Raw genomic sequence first — 14,662 nt, 5'->3', positions numbered from 1 at the left:
ACTGTTATAGGGCTGCTCTGTGCTGGTGCAGTAAGTTACTTGTATAAAGTACAGCATTTCCAACAGTGTTATTCTTTTGTTTTAGTTCTGCTTTAAGTTCTAGTATCTTTACATAGTAATTATTATAGAGCCTTAATATGCATTTACAGCTTAAAAAGGTAAACAAATATTTTAACCAAAAAAAGTAGTAAGTATTCTTTTAGACTTATTGTATGCCCTGGTGATTTCTTTGTAATATATAATAATTTGGTCCCCTCAGACTTTCAAGTCTACATGCACCTCTGTGACAAGCAATAAAATAACGTTCTGTCTGACAAAACATTGGAATGTCTGTTTTATTACACATATTAACCTTGTTTTATTTTTTAAGAACCAGTAAATGTTTAACTTCACTGTTTTTTCTTCAGATTGTTAACTCTGCTGTAAGCATGGTGTAATTTTATATTTCCTTTTTAAATGTGAAAATGGCAGTTCACAGACCACATTGAAATCAACCTTTTACAAGCTGTTTTAAGATGTAAAGCATATGCATAACATCTTCCTGTCTTGAAGCTAGTCACTTAAACTAATTAAAATGTTTCCCTAAAAATGTGGATTTGACTTTGGTCCTTTGAGACGAGTAGTAAATGTTCAAGCATACTTCCATACTCCGTTTGTGAGAAGTCTTTTCACACTGCTAAAATATAGTATGCTCTGTAATGGATCGTTCCAGCCCTTCACTCCTGTGATGTTATGCTTTGCTCAAAGTATATTTATTTAGACTTGAAAGCTATTTTTTGGAATCCACATCATATTTGGATAGCCAATTTGATGCCACGCGAGTCTTCAGTGTTATTATTAATGCAGTTGCTTTCAGCTTATCGGTGTGGCTGATCAGACTTACTGTAAATTAGATCTGTTCATGCTTACTGATGCCAGATCAGGGGCATAAATTAGAAATGTAAAGAATTTTCAAGTTTTGGGATTTGTGTAACTTACCTAACTGTGAATATTATGTGTAATGTAGGATGCAGAAAACAATTATTATCCTTTGTACTAATATCAGAACAGGTATGGGATTCGTTATCCGGAAACCCATTATCCAGAAAGTTCCCAATAACGGGAAGGTTATCCCCCATGGACTCCATTATAAGCAAATAATTCTATTTTTTAAAAGTGAAATCCTTATTAAAGGCAAAACACTCCTACTGGATTTATTTAATGTTTAAATAATCTTTTAGTAGTCTTAAGGTGTAGAGATCCAAATTATGGAAAGATCCCTTATCCGGAAAAAAACGAGGTCCCAAGCATTCTGGATAATGAGTCCCATACCTGTAGTTACTAGGAATGGGATACAGAAAAAGTCAGCTTGCTGAGATACAAATGAAAAAGACAAACAGAAAATTTAAATTTTGAACTCTGTATGGTCGTGTAATGCTTTATTTTTATTTTGCCTTTTATATGCTTTTATAAAGTACTGTATAGAAATTAGAATTCCTTCTTGATTTGTTCAATGGAAGTAGATGTCTTTTTCGTGGGATATACATTTTTCATAATCTTTTTTGCTATCCCATATGCAGCAAGCAATATATTTTTTGTTAACGGGTCTATCAGTTATAGCAGTCTTACCATATGGGTCATGACTAAGAAATTGGCCCTTATACTGTTTAGACTGGGCCTCTATAATTTATAAATGCGCATAGTGATTAAAACATGGGGAATTAGTGGTCATAGAAATGATTCTGAAACAAATTTTGGTTTCTCTAAGAAACAAACACTACTAGTGGGGAAAGAACATTTGCCTTTTATCATGGCACTATTTTCTGTTACTTTTCAGACTGATGCTTGCCCATTAGTTGCAAACAAATATCATGGTGTCAGAATGCATTTCATGTGTTATTGGAGAATCTTCACACTGAGACGGTAACTGACATTTTTGTTTTCATATGATTTCTTCCAGTAAGATTAACAACACACTGCAGTTATGTGCAAGATGCTCAAGGGTATTAAACCTTATAGCGGTTTAATGTGTATTTCCTGCATGAAGTTCTTCTCTCAGTATCTGCCTAGTCACAACTAAAAAAAATTCCTAGTATAATATATGTATGTATGTATGTATATCTTTATTTATAAAGCGCTACTTATGTACGCAGCACTGTACAGTAGAATACATTAATACAAACAGGGTGTTAATAAGATAATAATAGATAAATAGATAAAATATATCTTATATATATTTTTTTTTTTATATCTCTCAAGTCAATACAATAATTAAACATAGTGAAAAATAGCAAAGTAGCTTTTGACAAAGTAGCTAAATGATAGATATGCAAATTCTAAGTGATAGTTAAAAGGGGGGTTTACCTTCAGGTTACCTTTTAGTATGTAATAGAAAGGCCTTTCAATTGGTCTTCATTTTTTATTCATAGTTTTTTGTTTTTTTTTTATTATTTGCCATCCTGACTCTTTCCAGCTCTGTAAGGCTGCAGTTTATTGTAATTGTTATTTTTTATTACTAATCTTTCTATTTAGACCCTCCTGTATTCATATTTCTGTCTCTTAAACCACGGCCTGGTTGCTAGCTTAAATTAGACCCTAGCAACTAGATAGCTTCCGAAATTCCAAATTCTCCAAAACTGGAGAACTGTTAAAAACAAAGCTATAAATAATTTGAAAACCACAAATTATAAAGACCAATTGTAAACTGTCTCAGAATAGCAGTCTCTACATATCATACTAAAAGTTACGGTAATCTAATGGTGAAAACGCCTTTAACAATATATAGATTATCCAATACTCTGGACATCAATTAGTATTACATAATTTATCCCCCTTGTTCCAAATTGAATATGATGATGTTTTTGATCTATCACAGGTAAAGGTTTATGGTAAATCAAATAGCCTTTACTGTGAGTTAAGTGTCTTGCTCACCATGAAATGTCATTTGTGTAGATCATTTGTCCATCCAAATCAGCAGTATGGTTTTTTTTAGTTAATGTTTGTTCTTTTGTTTCTCTTACAGAAAACAACAAGTAGGCAAATTACAATGATTTAAGTCACTGGATTTATGAGAGCCCTGCATTTTGCAGACCCTCAGCATGGCAGGCCTTCAGCTCATGACTCCGGCCTCCTCTCCAATGGGTCCCTTCTTTGGGCTACCCTGGCAACAGGAGGCTATTCATGACAACATTTATACCCCACGGAAATATCAGGTATGATTACTGGACATCCCCCCCAGGTGGTGATGGTTACTGTTTGTCAGAAAAACCTTTATTCTGTAAAGAACAGAATCATTGCAGTGGTTTTATTTAGTCTTGTTTTATTTGATCTTCTATAGTTAGTGAAAGGATACATTTCCACATATTTACATTTGTGTGTGTATAGTTTTTGTTCTCTGTGAGCAATAAAAAAAAAAATTGATTGGCCTGTACTGACAATCCACAATAGGCCATCTTGTAATCTGTACATTGCCTAGGGTCAAGGAACATATTAAATCGGTTTGCTTTGGCTCATGGCATGGTTAGAGAAAGTTGGCATTCAATAGAGCCATTCCTTTGTCAATCCCTGAAAAATCTCTGCAAATCTTGTTGTATATTTTGCTGTATTTACAATCTTGCTGTATATGACCAACTTCACCAAGATTCCAAAACAAAGTTGACTGTGCATGCTAAGATTTTGACTAACCTCTGAGCATGTATGACAGATTGGTTCATGGTAGATCTGAAAATTTTAGTCAGTTGAGTGAAAAGTAAGCAAAGGTGATCCAGAATAATGGTTGTATCTACATGTTCAGTGTGGTCTCTTACAATCTGTTGTTCCTCATACTGGATAATCAGATATGTGCATTTTTTTGTCTGCAGGTTCATTTGTATATGACTAGCTTTACAACAAAGCTGTTATTGAACTACTTGCATCTTATTATTACAGGGTACTGCTAGATAATGTTTGTACCACCTCATGTTTTTACAGAGAACTTACAGTAAAAAAAACCTAATTTATCATATTGTCCTATTCCAGGTGGAACTACTCGAAGCAGCATTGGATCATAATACTATAGTATGTTTGAATTCTGGCTCAGGGAAGACATTTATTGCAGTACTACTCAGTAAAGAGCTGTCATACCAGATCCGTGGGGACTTCAGCAAAAATACTAAGAGGACTGTGTTTTTGGTCAATTCCGGTAAAGACATTTCAAATATTACAAGGTTACCAAGAAGACAAATTGTAGACATATATATAAATTATTTAAAAAGTAATTTTTCAGTTATTTTGCAGAAATTACAGAAGTTTTGTGTGCGTGCACTAAAACCCATTGCACGCAGAGCGGATCGGCGGTCTCTGTGTAAAACTTTGCTTTTGTGTTTTCAGGCCAACCGCCGCTCCAATCTGTGTGTGCACACTTGGGCTCTTGCCATAAGTTTTAGTGCACGCTCACAGAGCTGTGTACGGAAGTGGATCCACTTCTCTCAGCTAGGCTGAAAAGTGCAGGGCTGAGAGAAACGGATATACGCTTTGTCTGCCCTCACCCTTAGGAGTGCCATGACCTGATTAAAATCACTTGGCCTTCGGCTTCATGCATTTAAGCGTTCATGGAACTTCTCAGTTACTTATAATTTAAAATAGGTGGTACTTTATTCACTGTATATTTTTTTTTTTTTTTTTTTTTTAGTTCTTTTAATCACATTGTATCAGCCATCTTGCAACACTGTACAGAAAATGTAAACAAGCACATCTTTTTTTCAGTAGCAAATACGTTTGTAGGTATCTTTTAAAACTTTGACGGTTAGTACAATTTCCACCTCTATTCAAAAAAAGTAGTTATTAAGGGGGTACCCCTTTAAGACAAGCTGTTGTCTGAATTTTGTCTTGAATATGTTACAATGGAGCGTTGTCACTGATTGCATCTGAGTATAGTTAATGGGAATCACATTAGATCATAGTTTAGCTGTACCTATTATACAGTATTGGAAATTACTGACCTCTGAAAGTTATGTTGAGTAAAGTAGTGGTGACAAAATAAGGCAACCTATCATGTTTGGCTTTAACCTTAAATAGCAATACCAAAGTTAAGCTAATCATAATCAGTAGAGAAATTGCAGGAAAGTTAATTAATGGATATTATCTGGCGTCTTGGGTCTCGTGGCTTTTCCTGTACTACCTATAAAATTTGTCTGCTATAACGCATTGTGGTGATCAGTCTTTCATGTGTATAAAATATTTAACTTTTATATTTTAAATTTCAGAGAAACAGGTTTCTCAACAAGTGTCTGCTGTCAGGACCCATACAGACCTCAAGGTGGGAGAATATTCAGATCAAGAAAAAACACAATGCTGGGCAAAAGAAAGATGGTACCTAGAATTTGAAACTCATCAGGTAATTTTATTGTTCTGTTTAAGGAAATGGAATGCACAATTGTTGTCTGTATAAGAGATATAACGTATAAGAGTTTATTTACTGTTAAATGATCAGTGCATTTACAGAGATTTTAAAACAAAACTTCCTCTTAAAAGACAAGGAAAGCCTATAGGGGTCGTTTACTATACCCTGGGGTGCAAGTTGCCGCCCCTTTAATGCTCACTTATTTAAATGATCTTTGGGTTCAAATCTATCTAAGAGGCTTTCTGGTCCATTTTTCTTACTCCAAATGCATTAAAGTCAATGGGTGGGGTTTTTTTTTTTTTTTTTTTTTTTGTGGGGACTTTTTTTGTCTTGGCCACTTTTCTCTTGGAGACTTTTTTTTTTTTCTCAGTTTTTGTCGCAGTTTTGCAAATAAATTTTCTGATGTCGAAATGCGTCATTTCACTGCAAATCCATACTTAGTGAAAAAATGTGCTCATCACTGATGGTGCTCCAAGTTATGGAAAGATTCTTTATCTGGGAAAGCCCCAGGTCAGGTCCTGGCTATCAAATCCAATATTACATGTAACAAAAAACAGAAATGCAGAAAGAGGCCAAAAGAGATTAATTTTTAAAGTTTTTTTTTTTTTTTAATGTTTATGAAGTCCATAGCCTTTCCATAATTTGGAGCTTTTTGGATAATGGGTTTCTGGATAAGGGATACCTGTATAATTCTGAGCCAGAATTATATTTTATGAAACCTCATGGTTGGTTTATACCTGCATGACTCCTCTTGTAGAATTATTCTTACCATTGACTGTTCTAACTGTTTAGAGAAGAAATCCCAACCTAACCCCCCCGCCCATAAAATAGTTTGGGGTGTATCTGACATACCTACTTATATATTCCAGCTGCACCATCATTTTCAATAAGTATCTCTTCAAGATATGGTATAGCATTTGTTGTTCAATAAGTCCAAGCAGGGGTTTTCCTCTGTGCAGTTCACTTAACTAGTTAGCTGTAGTAACATGCAAAAACAAAATTGACACCTATTTATTTAAAAGCCAATAAAAAAACCTTTTTCTAAACCAGTTTTGGCTTTTCAGCCATTTGAACAAAGACTTAAATATTGATGTCTAATAGCAGCTGAATCAATTTAAATCAGTTTCTGTACTTGCTTTCTGAGGCAGTTGTCAGAATTCATTCTGGCAGCAAATTTTAGTCTAAAAACATTTAGCACAAAAGCAATTTGGTGAGTGTCAGCAAAAGCACTTGATATAAGTTGTCAGTTGGTTTACATAAGAAACATTGGAAGCATATGATATTTGATTTCCCAAACTCAAACCAGACATGTACAGAGGTCTCAGGCTCGCATTCTGATCTTATGTTTTTCCTATGCATGTTTTCAGGTCTTGGTCATGACCTGCCACATCTTCCTGAACGTTCTGAAAAGTGGGAACGTGTCATTGTCAAACATTAATCTGTTAGTGTTTGATGAATGTCATCTTGCAATTCAGGATCACCCATATCGAGAAATCATGAAGGTAGGAAAATTTAACTTTGCTGTTGGATTTTTTATGCTGGTTAAAAATGTGTGTAACTTCATTGTCTTGTTTATGAATTGGGATTGCCAGGGAACTCAAGGTATAGTAACTTATTTTGTTGTGTGTCTTTTGTCAAAAAGTAATTTAATAAGAATTTGAGATCTGTGCATTAAAAAAAATTATGTTGAGCAGTTCAAAAGAATGCTGTTAAATGCATTAGTTAATAGTGCATATTTCTGCAATGAAGTCTGTTGTTTAAAAGAGCAAACCAATTTTTTTTCTGTTTTTAATATTGAAACTTGACATGGGGCTAGCCATTTCCATATTTTCCCATGTTGCCACAGCCATGTGACCTGTGGTCTTGGTAAACTTCAATCTCTCTTAAAGGAACAGTAACACCAAAAAATGAAAGTGTATAAAAGTAACTAAAATATAATGTGCTGCCCTGCACTGGTAAAAGTTGTGTGTTTACTTCAGAAAGTCTACTATAATTTATATAAATAAGCTGCTATGTAGCTATGGAGGCAGCCATTCAAAGGAGAAACGGCACAGGCACATAGCAGATAAAAGATAAAACACTACTGTATTCTACAGAGCTTATCTGTTATCTGCTATGTAACCTGTGCCTTTTCTCATTTTTTCTAGCTTGAATGGCTGCCCCCGTGGCTACACAGCAGTTTATTATATAAATTATAGTAGTGTTACTGTAGCAAACACACCAGTTTTACAAGTGCAGGGCAACAGTACATTATATATTTATTACTTTAAAGCTCTTTAATTTTTTGGTGTTACTGTTCCTTTAACTGCTGCATTGCAAGCTGGAGTGATATCACCCCTTCCCCCCCCCCCCCATAGGCGATTAGCAAAACAATGAGCAGCTAACAAAATAGTAGATCAGGGGCACCTCCGCTAAAGGATTCAACTGCCACCATGGACTAAAAGCATTACTGGTACTGTTCAAAATTTTAGGGAGTGGGTTAACAGGCAAAACTGCCTATACTGCCTCACAATGATTTAGGGTGACTTCAGGCATTTCTTTGCCAGCTAAAATACACTGGGAAAACCTGCTTCATGTGCCATTAGCCTCAATTAGCTTAAATAGTTAAGGGTATATAGATATATACACATGGTATGCACTTGTGAATAATGGTCCATTGATTTCTATGAGCAATAACTCCAGATCCTAAATGCATTGTACAGTAAGGGGCAGGAGTAGTGGCACCCAGAACTCATTAAATAAAGTGAGAGACATTGGTTAGTGGCACCACAAATACATTAAATGCAGCGAGAGGCAATCATTTCTGACATCCGGACCCCGTTATCCTTAAAATAAAAAAGCAGGTTTCGTAAAGGCTGGAGAAGGTTTTAGCATTGTAGAGATCAAATATATTCAGAAATCGTTTGTATGTGCCTAGTGGTAGGCATGAGAATAGCACCCAAGAAGGAGAAACCCTGTTTTGCTATTATGCAACTTTGGTTGTATTACAGTAGACTTATGAAGAGAAACAATAAGTTACCTAAAAGCAGTTCTATTGTGTAGCGCTGGTTCCTTCTGAATGCTCTGACTTAGGCACAATGCACTGGCTGCCTACACACCAGTAGTACACTTAAAAAAATACATTTGTTGGTTCAAGAATAAAATTTTAAATAGTAGAATGAATTATCTGCAAAGTAAACTGAGTTTAATTTTAAAAATACACCATAAAAATGTACTTAAAAAATGCTGCATAAAACACTATAGAGTCTGGAATTATTTGTATGCCAGATCTTTGCAGAAACATAAAGGGTCCTGGTTTGCAGTATTTGTGATGACAGATCATTCTGTTTATATTGGAACTAGAAATAATCACTCATTTTGAAATAAAGGGTTGATAAATATGATAGAAGATTACCTTGCCATCCTGCCCACTGAGAATGTTAATTGTGATTACCGATTAATTAAAATAAAGATGGATTAAACTACTGTTTAGTATTTTCAGTGAAACTTGGTTCTAACACCAGCTTTACAGATGAGACAGTTATAAACTTTACTTTTGAACATATTAGATCAATATCATATTAAAATGCAGCTGAGATCTAAGTGGTGCATACTGCAGCTGAAGTTTATAAAGGTGCTGTAGACTTCTGATTAGCATTTGTGAAAAATCAGGGATGGGGCAGTTCTAGACACCTTATATTGGATGTTTTGCTTTAATTTTTTTTTTTTTTTTTTAATATTGGGGAAAAAGTAAGTGTTTTTATGTTTCGTTAGATCTCTATTCCCTAGTTTTCTTTATGTGAAACGGAAAAAAAAAACATGCACATTTTTATCACTGCAGTTGTTGTACAATGGATGGTAAATAACATGATCCTATTATAATGAAATCTTTTCTGTGTGCACAGATGCTTTTCATGATATATTTATTGTTGACACTGTGTTTTCTCACATGTCACCCTCAGATATGTGAGAGTTGCCAGCCATGCCCTCGAATCCTGGGTCTAACTGCTTCAATTTTAAATGGAAAATGTGACCCTCGTGACCTAGAGGAAAAGATCCAGAAACTGGAGGAAATATTAAGGAGTAATGCAGAAACTGCAACTGATTTGGTTGTTTTAGACAGGTAAAGATACCCTTCATCTTAAAAAACAAAAATAATGCTAAGAGCAGATCAAAACAAGCAGTATATAAAACGGTATAAATGTACATTAATTATATTGTAACCTTTTTAGATCTTAGTTTCTTAATGCTTTTGAGAGGAAACATTTTATTTGGATCATTTTATATGACTCATCAGTGTGATTTTTTACAGTAGCCCAAAACTGTAGTGCCAGATGCTGCACCTCATAACCATGCACAAAAGGACTTGTGACATAAGCTTTCACTAGGGTTTGAAACATACATTTTAAAATAAAATTATGTTTCCATGTGTGATAGTATTTTCTGTCTTTTTGACTTCATGTTTTATAATATACTTTTATATTTATGAAGGTATGCTTCCCAACCATGTGAAATTGTATTGGACTGTGGGCCATATATTGACAAAAGTGGACTTTATCAAAGACTTCTAAATGAATTGGATGAAGCCCTTAACTTTCTCATTGACTGTAATATTTCTACACATTCTAAAGAGAGAGATTCCACATTAATTTCAAAACAGGTATTCTCAATGATAAAATGTAACCTTTTGTCGTACTTTTTTATTCCAATGGACTTTATTGATTGCTATAAGTATTTAGGTAGTCTTTATTCTGACTTGATTTGCACTTGCTGGTAACTGGGATGTCCACATATCTATAAACGGTGCATTGATGTGGTCCCCTACTGTCTTCCTGTAGCTCCAGTTGACTTGAATTGGATATGGCTGAAAGTGCCAGTACTGGTGCTTTTCAGTCCGAAAACACTCTGTAGAATACAATGAGTGCCCAGCAACCCTGAGGGGTGGCTTAGTGGTCGGTAAACCAGCAAGCATTATGCAAGCCTTAAGCCTTTAGCAACGTTAGTTACACCTTCATAGGAAGTTGGGAAGACAATATAAGAGGGCAATAATAAGTAGTGTCTCATCACCTGCTTTCGAATTCTCTCTCGAGAATTCTAAAATTCTCCTTGCAGTAGCTTCAGTGCATTTTAATCAATCTATAGTCATGCTGCAGATTTATCATCTAATATGAAATTGTTGATATTGGATGTAATTCACAAATAAACTACATTTCATCCTTGTATTCAAGAACATATAGTACTAACCTTTGATCAACTGCAGCTCGGTAATGAACATGAAAAAATAAAATTGTGTTTGTAAAACATTTGTACAACAGTAAGGTAAAATATATATTTGGTTGTTATCTGTACTAGATTCTATCAGACTGTCAAACTGTTCTTTTGGTCTTGGGACCATGGTGTGCTGATAAAGTTGCGGGGATGATGGTGAGAGAGCTGCAGAAGTATATCAAACATGAGCAGGAGGAACTGCACAGAAAATTCCTTTTGTTTACAGACACTATCTTAAGGAAGATCCATGCTCTTTGTGAGGAACACTTCTCGCCAGCCTCTCTTGATATGAAGTTTGTCACACCTAAAGTTATAAAACTGCTGGAAATTTTACGCAAATACAAACCCTACGAACGCCAGCAATTTGAAAGTGTTGAATGGTATAACAATAGAAACCAGGATAATTATGTGTCTTGGAGTGATTCAGAGGATGATGACGATGAAGATGAAGAAATTGAGGAGAAAGAGAAAACTGAAACAAGCTTTCCATCCCCATTCACAAACATCCTGTGTGGCATCATCTTCGTGGAACGAAGATACACAGCAGTAGTATTAAACAGGTAACAATTTGTTATAGATTGTTTTATAGCTAGACAGCATTTACCCCCAGATTACAGTTTTGAGCTATACCCTATTAATGTCCCTTCACCCATTTCACTTACCATGGTATACATCCTATTTGTTAAAACACTAAGGCGCTCCTCTCCACTTGGTGCCTGGTAGGTAAATCCTGGGGCCACATTTTAATTAAATGGAACAGCCCTAATGCTAATAATCTTTTAGATTAAATTAGATTTTTTAATAAGAAGTTATTAAAGTCTTTTGGAGTTGTGTAATAAAAGGCACTCATTTTGCCCAGGAGCAGTAACCCAACCAATCAGAAGGTAGTATTTACTGGTCACCTGTTTAAAGCAAAACTCTTATTGGTTGCTATGGGTTACTGCTCATGGGCAGACTTAGTGCTAGGGGTTTAACTCTTGACTTCATAGTATTAAAATTAAAAAAAGTGGCTAGTTAATGGGTGTTTGATCCGATTTTAAAAGTTTTTTTTTGTCACACTTTCCTTCTTATGTAAAAGCAGCCCATTTATGATGACAATCCTTGTGTGTGACACACTTTTGTGTGTGTCTGCTATTCAGTAATCTGTTTCTGAAAACATACATTGTAAGAGCATTTTCTTTTGAATTTCATTGGTATACCTACAGGCAGACTTGTGTAAATGGATGCTGCGTGCATTTCAATAACACTGCTGGTTATTGTAAAATCTATTGCAGTGTGATCTGATACTCATGTCAGTGGGCTTCTGTAATAGGCTGTTTTGTTAATTTGTATAATTACATATAATTAAATATTTACCCTGCTTTCACTGACTAAGATTTTACTTTTATTAATGTGATTCAGTAGCTTACCCAGAAAAGTTTAAAATATGTAAGAATTTATTACTAACTGATGATGCGGTAGAACCATTTATGCAGCACCATAGCTAAATTAGGGAGTGAATCTGATTTTTATTAACTCTAACATTTTAGGTTGATTAAAGAAGCCGGGAAGCAAGATCCAGAGCTGGCCTATATCAGTAGTAACTTTATTACTGGGCACGGCATAGGAAAGAACCAGCCACGCAATAAGCAGATGGAAGTTGAGTTTAGAAAGCAAGAAGAGGTATTTATTTATTTGCATTTCTTCCCAAAAGAAAATTATGTACTATATTTTGTTTTTGAATTAGCCTTTTGCTAGATTAAAAGATAACATTTTGTGTTTTATTTTTTGTTGTTGTTTCTAGGTGCTTCGTAAATTTCGTGCACACGAAACCAACTTATTGATAGCTACTAGCATTGTTGAGGAAGGAGTGGACATACCAAAATGCAACTTGGTAGTTCGATTTGATTTACCTTCAGAGTACAGATCCTATGTACAGTCCAAAGGCAGAGCAAGAGCACCAATCTCAAATTACATCATGCTAGCCGATAGTGATAAAATTAAGGCATTTGAAGAGGACCTTAAAACATACAAAGCAATTGAAAAGGTGTGTGGCCTTTTTATTATTCAGTATTTTTTTTTTTTTTTCCAATTCACCTCAACTCAGTGCTTGTTGTCTTTCAGATTCTGCGGAACAAATGCTCAAAGTCCATTGATTGTGGAAATACAGAATCTGAGCCCATTGTGGACGATGATGAAATATTTCCACCATATGTGTTGAGACAGGATGATGGCAGCCCACGAGTTACTATCAACACCGCTATTGGACACATTAACAGGTCTTGCAAAATCCAAAAAAAAATTGTTTTTTCCCCTTTTTTAATAAGGTGGCATCCACCTAAAAACCCTTTTACAGTAGGAGAAATTCTGATTCTAATGAACTTCCCAATATGCATTTATTAAAAAAATTTTTTTTTTTTATTTCAGGTTATTTATTAAGGTATTTATGATTAAAAACAATATCAGTCTGTTTGTTTACCCGGTTAGTAAGTCTAAATAAATATATATGTATGTGCGTGTGTAGATAGATAGAGAGAGAGAGAGAAAGAGATATATAATTTTTTTTTTTTTAGACAGTCAACCTTTTTATATTTGAATTTATTAATGTATTGGGAAAAGAATTTTAGAAATGCACTGTGTAAGGCTGTTTCAATTGATTTCAGCTATACAGTATTTGTATTTTCTCTTAAAGGTACTGTGCTAGGCTACCTAGTGACCCATTTACTCATCTTGCTCCTAAGTGCAAAACACGAGAGTTCCCTGATGGACTTTATCGCTCAACACTCTACCTGCCAATTAATTCTCCACTTAGAGCCCCCATTGTTGTAAGTACTTGGTAAGAATGATATTACCAACCACAAGGCTTAGTTGATGAACTACTATTAATCAGCTTTTTGAAACGGTGATTTTTTTTTTTATATTCTGTACCAGTTTTAAGGTTAATGCATTTCGCTGGAACTTTTTTATTTAAATTAGTAATGCACCTCTTGGATATTTAGAGTTTATCAAGGGGACTGCTAAACATTGTGCCTTGTTTCTTTTATTTAGAATATGGCATGTCATATCTTTGAATAGGATCATTTCTCATATCAAACCACAAGTTTTTGAAGCAGTTCTCTGAAAACATTTTAATGTTTCTAGGGCCCTCCGATGAATTGTGGAAGGCTAGCTGATAGAGCTGTAGCTCTTATATGCTGTAAAAAACTACATGAAATTGGTAAGTAATTTCCTATGAGAGAGAAATTAAAAGGTCAGTTCCAATAAGTGTTTGTGGCATGAAAATTTCTGTGTCCGCTTCCTGAACCATTTTTATCCCTTTCCTTGTGACAAGTGCTGCTTCCACTACAGCCTACTCAGTGAAGGATTCTAATGTAGTATGCCCAATTAGCAGTGCCACACTTAAAGGACAAGAATGGCCAAAATGTTAGGCATCCCCCAATGGAAAATATTGCCTTTTCAGAGAAAACTGTACAACGTTATTGGTACTAATGCGATTCTCTCTGCACCGGTGGCAAAAGCAGAGAGTCAGCTGTGCCCCCTCGCCAACGAGCCAAGGGGGCTGGCATGTCGGTCCAGCGACTAAGCTTTTAAAATATTTTTAAAAGCTTAGGTTGTCCTGAAAAAAAACTATATATTGTTTTCCTGGTTAAACTAAAATCCCCCCCACCCCTGGGGAAAGACCCCTAAAGTGATACAGTGCAAAATGTTAAACTGGCAGTAGAAGCTGGCAGTTAAAGGGTTAATTTGACATTGCTGAGTGACACTTAAATAAACCTGCACATTTAGTTTCTTTGGTGGAATTGCCTGCTTAATAATGTCATTGTGTTCTTGTTCTTTTATTTTAAGGTGAACTGGATGATCATTTAATGCCAGTTGGCAAGGAAACTGTAAAATATGAGGAGGAGCTTGATTTGCATGATGAGGAAGAAACCAGTGTTCCAGGCAGACCAGGATCCACAAAAAGAAGGCAGTGTTATCCAAAAGCTGTGAGTGTGGTTGATTGTTTATCGCCAACTTTGATGGTTTGGGTAATTTTATTTTACTGTGCAATGGCATTTTGATCTGGAACTTAAAGGG

The 14,662-nt window shown here is 35.1% G+C and overlaps 1 protein-coding gene across 3 annotated transcripts in view; it reads left to right on the top strand.

Annotated features, from left to right (window-relative positions):
* dicer1 (dicer 1, ribonuclease III) overlaps positions 1-14,662 on the top strand; it is a 47,095-nt gene that overhangs the window by 8,562 nt on the left and 23,871 nt on the right. The window contains exons 2-15 of one of the 3 annotated variants that reach the window (XM_031890234.1): positions 1,817-1,902; positions 3,002-3,191; positions 3,997-4,159; positions 5,223-5,353; positions 6,727-6,861; positions 9,301-9,461; positions 9,830-9,998; positions 10,691-11,166; positions 12,136-12,268; positions 12,390-12,632; positions 12,710-12,864; positions 13,278-13,410; positions 13,727-13,802; positions 14,432-14,571. In XM_031890234.1, coding sequence (XP_031746094.1) covers positions 3,078-3,191; positions 3,997-4,159; positions 5,223-5,353; positions 6,727-6,861; positions 9,301-9,461; positions 9,830-9,998; positions 10,691-11,166; positions 12,136-12,268; positions 12,390-12,632; positions 12,710-12,864; positions 13,278-13,410; positions 13,727-13,802; positions 14,432-14,571 — 2,229 coding nt within the window. In that variant the 5' untranslated portion in view covers positions 1,817-1,902; positions 3,002-3,077. 3 annotated transcript variants of the gene reach the window in all.

Source organism: Xenopus tropicalis, chromosome 8, assembly GCF_000004195.4.
Source record: "Xenopus tropicalis strain Nigerian chromosome 8, UCB_Xtro_10.0, whole genome shotgun sequence".
Classification (NCBI taxonomy): domain Eukaryota; kingdom Metazoa; phylum Chordata; class Amphibia; order Anura; family Pipidae; genus Xenopus; species Xenopus tropicalis.
The sequence above is the reverse complement of the archived record's forward strand: the minus strand, read 5'-3'. Positions and strand labels throughout refer to the sequence as shown.